Source organism: Salvelinus alpinus, chromosome 14 (assembly GCF_045679555.1).
Source record: "Salvelinus alpinus chromosome 14, SLU_Salpinus.1, whole genome shotgun sequence".
Lineage (NCBI taxonomy): Eukaryota > Metazoa > Chordata > Actinopteri > Salmoniformes > Salmonidae > Salvelinus > Salvelinus alpinus.
Genome location: NC_092099.1, coordinates 53998434 through 54006419, shown reverse-complemented (window position 1 = coordinate 54006419; position 7986 = coordinate 53998434). Strand labels below are relative to the sequence as shown.

General features: G+C 47.6%; 1 protein-coding gene across 1 annotated transcript in view; it reads left to right on the top strand.

The window, feature by feature from the left end:
- The first annotated feature begins 4985 nt into the window (after positions 1-4985).
- The window catches only part of LOC139539093 (voltage-dependent L-type calcium channel subunit beta-4-like), a 77685-nt gene continuing 74684 nt past the window's right edge, over positions 4986-7986 (top strand). Inside the window, exons 1-3 of the mRNA XM_071341839.1 lie at positions 4986-5108; positions 6588-6749; positions 7645-7728. Coding sequence (XP_071197940.1) covers positions 5064-5108; positions 6588-6749; positions 7645-7728 — 291 coding nt within the window. The 5' untranslated portion in view covers positions 4986-5063. The remainder of the gene's footprint in view (positions 5109-6587; positions 6750-7644; positions 7729-7986) is intronic.

Sequence of the window (7986 nt, the reverse complement as noted above, 5' to 3'; positions counted from 1 at the left end):
TCCTTTTGTAACACCGGCAACTCTAATATTCTTTAAAATAAAATGTACCTGTGTTCACAGCTTTCTACTGATGGATGCAGTTTTTTCATGTTGTAATATGTGTTATCTGAATACTCTGAGATGGACATCTTGTAAGTGCGTGCTTTTTGAGGGGATACTTTTGAGTTTGAGAACAGTTCAATGACACATTTCTGATGTAGAAAGAGAATAAAAAGGAATTTCTATATGCAGCACAGATGCTGTATCTTAATTTGAACCAGTTTCTCATAGCAGGAAAATAATCAACTGGAAATGAGAATTATGTAAATTATCATTATTGGGCATTTTTTTTGTAGGGGCCGAACAAAAATTTGTTGAGCAAATCGGGTCTGAAATTTAAAGTGGAAATTACAATCTTTGGACACCTTTTAAACTTTGAATATGCTACAAGTTTGCATTTCCTGCTGTAAATGGAAAATACCTGCAACAGGATGATCAAATTAAGATACGGCATCTATAATATACAAGACAGATGGTGTGGGAATTTGTTCTCACGTGCAGAAAACATAGTCATATTCCCTTGTGTTACACAACTTAAGTCTCAAGTCTTTTCAGTTTCTTGTTGACCATGTATGGCAGGGGTAATAAACTCTTACCCTATGAGGTCTGGAGCTGGAAGTTTTTTTTGTTCTACTTGATACTTAATTGCACCAACCTGGTGTCCCAGGTCTAAATCAGTCTGTGATTAGAGGGGAACAATGAAAGAAAGCAGTGGAACTGGCTTCGAGTGATGTATGGGGTCATATCTATTTGGAAGAGGGAGACCCATAACCACTATTCATCTTGTACCTGTGGAATTGGAGGACTGGAGGTAGTCCCTTATTGTCCGATATGTCATGTTCAATGGGTCACAAGGTTTGTTTCATCCTTTCGACTCTGTGAAGGGGCTAGGTCCATTCTGTTATTATAACAACTTTGGTGAGGGGTGTGAACAATGGTCTACTGAGCAGGAAGCATATTCACACTACATAAAGAGAATCTCACTGTGGCCAGGAGACACGTTTTATTCAGTGAGCCTTTTCTTTATGATTTCTTTATATGATAGCTGGGGTGCTTTAGCTTAGTAAGGTTCTAGCACAGAGGTTGAAGGTTCAACAAGCCTGGTGTCCTGTCTAATTATCCCACTTCATGGGAGCTGTCTTGTACTGGCTTGTGTGCACTTCCAAGATCCTCTAGGGGCAGTGTTTCCCAACTCCAGTCCTCCAGTACCCCCAACAGCACAGATTGTTGTCGTGCCCCCAGACAAACTCACCTGATTCAACTCATTGAGGGCTTGATTAGTTGACAAGTTGAATCAGTTGTGCTTGTCCAGGGTTACAATACAAATGTGTGCTGTTAGGGCTACTGGAGTTTGGAAACATTGCTCTATGGCAGGGTCAATTTCTTGACTCTTTTTCCCACTCGAAAATGTCCTTGGAGAAGACTGAATGCACTCAGTGTACAGAAATATTATGAACACCAGACATAGACTGATCAGGTGAATCCAGGCGAAAGTTATTATCCCTTTTTGATGTCACTTGTTAAATCCACTTCAATCAGTATAGATGAAGGGGAGGAGACAGGATAAAAAATAAGGATTTTTAAGCCTTGATACAATTGAGACATGCATTGTGTATGTATGCCATTCAGAGGGTGAATGGGCAAGACAAAAGATTTAGGTAACTTTGAACGAGGTATGGTAGTAGGTGCCAGATGCACCAGTTTGAGTGCGTCCAGAACTGCAACGCTGCTGGGTTTTTCACACTCAACAGTTTCCCGTGTGTATAAAGAATGGCCCACCACCCAAAGGACATCCAGTCAACTTGACATAGCTGTGGGAAGCATTGGAGTCAACATTGGCTAGCATCCCTGTGGAACGCTTTTGACACCTTGTAGAGTCCATGCTCTGACGAATTGAGTCTGTTCTGAGGGCAAACGGGGGTGCAGCTCATTATTAGGAAGGTGTTCCTAATGTTTTGTGCGCTCAGTGTGGTCCTCCATTGCTATGCCTAAATGGTTAGTATTATCTGGGATCCTTGGGACGTCCCTACCCTAGAGCCTAACCCTATCCCCCTCCTACCCTAAACCCTAACCCTTAACTATCATGTTTCAGGAGAAGACCCAGATACAGACAGATGGAAACAGGAGACAAAGGGCTGTGAGACATGGGTTTGATCCTAGACACATGAAAAGTGGGATGTATACGGAGGGTACCAGGCAACAGAAGACGAACAGCAGAGGGGCTAATGATCTTGGAGATGGGGAAAGGGCTGATAAACCAGGGAGAAAGTTTGCGGGACTCCACCCAGAGGGGCAGATCTCAGGTGGACGGCCATACCTTCTGCCCGAGACGATACCGGGGAGCCGGTGTCCGGTGGCGGTCCGCTTGTCGTCGATACCTGGAGGTGGTCTTGAGAAGAGGGCTCTCTTCCAGGTACGACGACAGCAGCGGACAAACATCTTGACTGAAGGTATGCCGACCTCTTGCTCCAGGAAGAGCGGGGGCTTATAAACCAGGGAACACTCAAAGGGCGAGAGACCCATGGCAGAGCAAGGAAGGGTGTGGCGGGCACATTCAACCCACACTAGTTGCTGGCTCCAGGTGGTGAGGTTGGCGGTGACCAGGCAGCGAAGAGTCGTCTCAAGTTCTTGGTTGGCTCGCTCCGACTAGCCTTTGGACAGGGGGTGGAACCCGGAGGACAGGCTGGCCGATGACCCAATGAATGTGCAGAACGCCTTCCAGAACCGGGACGAGAACTGAGGACCCCGGTCGGAGACCATTTCCACTGGGAGTCCATGGATCCGGAAAACATGCTGCACCATGAGCTGGGCCGTCTCTTTGGCAAAGGGTAGCTTGGGGAGAGGAATGAAGTGGGCGGCTTTGGAAAACTGGTCCACTACTGTCAGGATGGCGGTGTTGCCATCAGACGGGGGAGACCCGTGACAAAGGATATGTGAGAACAGGGACGGTGAGGAACAGGTTGAAGGAGACCAGCCGGAGCTTTCCGGGAGTCTTATTCTGCGCACAGATCGTGCATGTGGCGACGCCAGGAACCATGGTAGGCCACCAAAAGCGTTGTTGCACCAAGGCCAGGGTCCAACGGGAGCCCGGGTGGCAGGCAAGCTTGGAGGAGTGGGCCCACTCCAGGACCGGGGAGTGGACAGCGTCAAGAACAAACATCCGGTTATCTGGGACCAATCCACCACCGCTCTCACCTTCCCGGGATCCATCTGTACACTCCCTGCAACGATGATGTAACCCAGGAAGGGGATGGTGAAGCGATGGAATTCACACTTCTCTGCTTTTATGAAAAGCTGGTTCTCCAGGAGGCGTTGGAGAACCTGTCGGACATGGAGCACGAGGATGTCGTCGAGGTAGACGAAGACGAACCGGTTCAACATGTCTGGAACACAGCCTGAAGCCTGGAACACAGCAGGGGCGTTGGTAAGGCCAAATGGCATGACCAGATACTCGAATGACCGCTGGCCGTGTTGAAGGCAGTCTACCACTAGTCACGTTCCCGTATCCGCACCAGGTGGTAGGCATTCGGTAGGTCCAGCTTGGGGAACATGGTGGCCCACTCGAAGGCCGAGGAGATGAGTGGTAGCGGGTAGTGGTTCTTCACTGTGATGTCATTGAGGCCCTGGTAGTCAATGTATAGGCGCAGGGTTTTGTCCTTCTCCACAAAGAAGAACCCTGTGCCGGGCGGGGAAGGCAGAAGGACGAATGAACCCTGCAGCTAGGAAGTCCTTAATGTAGGTCTCCATTGTCTTGGTCTCCGGACCCGACAGAGAGTACAGTCGTCCCTGGGGCGGAGTGGTGCCTGGGAGAAGGTCGATCCTGCAGTCATAGGATTGTGGCGGCAGGAAGCGAAGTGGCCCGGGCCTTACTGAACACCTCCCGGAGGTCCTGGTACTCCGCGGGAATGGCGGAGAGGTCCGGGGCAATTTCCAAGTCCCCAGAAAGACATCCCGGGGCAGGCTGCGTTGACTTCAGGCAATGAGCATGGCAGAACGGGCTCCAGCCTATGATGGCACCAGCAGACCAGTCAATAAGGGGATTGTGTCGCTGGAGCCAAGAGAAATCCCAAAACCATGCTAACCTGAGGAGACTTAATGAGCAGGAATTGGATCGCCTCGCTGTGGTTCCCTGACATACGTAGGTTGATGGGGGTGGTATTGTGGGTGACCCAGCCTATAGAGGGCTGTCCAGCACTCTAACGTCCATGGGAATGGAGAGGGGCTGAGTGGGGATGCCCAGCTTGGACGCCAGGGTAGCGTCCATAAAGCTCTCATCAGCCCCAGAGTTGATGAGTACCCGGAGTGATTTCGACTGGTTCCCACACAGCAAGATGGCATGAAAAGGGGTGCGAGTAAGGGGAGAGGAAAAGTTCTCCGTATGGCCCACATAGCCGTTCAGCTGGAGACAGCCTAGCTTTGCCTAGTTGCATTGGCTCGGAAAGAGGTGAATTGGCAGACTTCGGAGACTCTTGGGGGATCTTGGGTAGCCTCGGGTTCTCTCTGCAACGGAGCCGTCTGGGACTTCCGGGATGTCTCGGAGGCGAGGTGGAAGCCTTGGGCGGGCGAGTGAAATCGAACCTCCTCTCCTTTGCTCCCGTAGTCGCCCATCGATCTGAATGGTCAAGGCGATGAGCGAGTCGAGATCCATCGGTGGTTCCCGGGCAGCAAGCTCGTCCTTTACTTCCTCCGATACTCCGTGCAGGAACATGTCGAACAGCGCTTCCGGGTTCTAGGCACTCTCAGCTGCCAACATACAGAAATCTACTGCATAGTTTGCCACACTGTGGGAGTCTTGCCGTAGCTGGAGTAACTTTCGGGCAGCCTCTCTCCCGGACAATGGAGCATCAAAAACTTTCTTCATATCCGCCACGCACTCCTCCAGACTGAAGCATACGGTCAACTGCTGTTCCCATACTGCTGTGGCCCAGGCAAGAGCCCTCCCGGACATTGCGTGATGAGGTATGCTATCTTCGAGGGGAAGGAGGAGGGCTGCAGCTTGATGATGAGGGAACACTGAGCGAGAAATGCCCGACAGGTGCCCGACTCTCCATCGAAGTGTTCCGGGCGAGGTAAGCGGGGTTCCCGGGATATCGGGGTGGCCGGGTTACTGAGGGGCTGGGAAGTTACCGTAGTGGTAGGCTGCCTAACAGACAACCCGCGGAATTGCTCCAATAATGTGTTCAATGCTCGTTCATGACGTTTGGCCAAGGTCTGGAACCCTTCCATAAGACCATGAAGCAACTCCTTGTGCCTTCTAATAGTGGCTCCTTGGGAGGAAATGGCGTTGCGGAGCTGGTCTTAGTCTGCTGGGTCTGGCATGGCCAGTTTGTACTGTCACAATTCAGGAGAAGATGCATACAGTGTCGAAGTAACAAAGTGTATTACTAGAACAGGGGGCTGGCAAAACAACAGGTCAAGGGTAGGCAGAGGTCAGCAATCCAGATCAGAGTCCATAAGGTACAGAACGGCAGGCAGTCTCAGGGTCAAAAACGGGAAAACTAGAAAACGGGACCTAGAAAAAGACAGGAGCAAGGGGAAAACACTGGTAGGCTTGACGAACAAAACGAACTGGCAACAGACAAACAGAGAACACAGGTATAAATACACTGGGGATAATGTGGAAGATGGGTGACACCTGGAGGGGGGTGGAGACAAGCACAAAGACAGGTGAAACAGATCAGGGTGTGACATTAAAATAACCCTTACCATAACTGTTTTTTTCTTCTTCTTACCTTAACCGTTTTAAATGTCAACTTCAATGGGGTGACATCAGATTTGGGATCTCCCTTTCCATGCCTGTTATGGAGAGGAAGAGGAAGCCCCTGGGAGAGGGAGTGCTTTGATCAACCAATCACACTCTCTTGACTAGCAGTGGATTACAAACAGTATACTTTAATAGAGGGCATCACAGCTTTCTCTCTTGATCCCATCACCACACCACAGCTCATTAGTCTGTTGAAATGTAAATATTCAATGTGTGTAATGCTATATGTATGTTTTATGTCTGTTTTTATATGTTTACCCTGTAAGACAGAGCACCAAATACACATTTATATTTAGTGTTCAAATAATGGACAATAGTTTTATTGTCTTATCAATTCCCAAAATACATTTCAACAGGATTTCTTGTTTTCATATTTCATTCTTGGGTAAATTGTTACATTATTTACATTCCAAATATATATGTACAGACCCGCAGAGGTTATTCCAAGGTCAAAAAGAAATACAAACATAACATACAAACCTGTAATAAAACAAAACTGTAATGTAAGAAGCTGATGTCACTAGAAACATCAATACATTCTCCAGATGAGAATGACAGATAGAGACATTGACATCATGTAAATAGTCAGCACGATGGATGATGCGAGAGGCAGAGCTCAGCAGCCAAGAGCGTGCCAGTTGCGCGTGCACATCTGTAGCGTTACCTACAACAGCAGCACAGAGAAGCACTACTGCACGCGCGCAAACAGATACCGGTTGGTTAATTCACACGGACTGTTTACCAAGAAAGCACTGTATCATATCATTCCTCTCTCTGTTGACAGTTTGTAAGCAACAGTGCAAAGCTGGAGGAACCAACTCAACAACCGCAACAGCAGTTGCCATGGACCGGGACAGAGAGGCAGCCTCCCCCCTGGACCGACGAACTAGCCGAAATGTCCCGGCACATCTACACCCGTCACGGTGCAGGCGATGGACTCCAGAAGGTAAAGTACCGCAATATAGTAGATAGTCTGTAATATAGTAGATAGTCTGCTCTATAGGTTTCTGACTCGGTTCTCTTACTGCTGTTAATAATTTTTTTTGCACATTTATGTGTAATTAAGATTATCCTGTGGGATGACTACCAACTTCACTGCACCAAAATGGGGAAAGCATTCTCTATGAGACTACCTACCTTCAGAAAGTTAGTTACAGATTTATGTTGGCTATATATTTATTTATTAATAGGCTAGTTTCTTTATTTTCTCACATTTGTGAACAACGCTCAATAATCCGTGGTACGTCATAAACTTCGCACTGTATGTGATGTAGTCGTATTCAGTGTGAAGTTTAGCAGATGGTATGTGAATTTGATTGATGTGGTTTGAAATAGGGTATTTAATAATTCATCCATGTAGCTGGAATCCATTTATGAAGGGCAGACTGACTGAACACATGACCTAGTTTTACAGCCTTATACCAAAATATTAGACCATCTTACATATTTAAGATCTTACAACAAATAGTAAACATGTAATATATAGGTTCTAAAAATGACACACTTGTTTTTAAGTTAGGCAGAAATCCAATGTGATGCAGGTGTATTTTCTCTGCAATAAATTACATCCTTAGTTCTTATGAAAGGTCATAAGCTGAGCTAAAGCTTAGCCATTAGTTTGGGGAGCCAATGCAAGTCTTCAGGTCTCAGCCAGAAGTGGACAGCAGGCTACACTGTTACAGACGGGATGGAAATGCATACAATAGGGACAGGCTATACCCAGGCACCTGATCACCTGATCACCTGTGGGGCCCTGGTGTTCCTTATGGTGCCCTTGTTGTCGTGCTGCAAAGTGAGTGACAGTGAGAATGATGTGTGTGTTTCTGGCTGTACCTACTCAGGTGAATAGAGGAACCTACTCCAGACGCAGCCGGCTAAAGAGGTCTGACGGGAGCACCAACTCCACCAGCTTCATCCTCAGACAGGTGAGAGAGACAGATGGGTAACACATTACTACTCAATTCCAATAGATCCCTATGTAACAGCGTGTTATCACAACGTTGTTACGAGAGTAATTACAGCATTACTACACAGTCAGGAGCAAAAATTGTATCGGGGCACAAATCCCACTACACTCTCTATGTTTGTCCAAAACAGGCTATGCACAATACTATAAACCATATTTGCTGATCATTTTTCAACAGGGACTGCTCTTGTAATCCACAACCAGTTGTGTTATCCAA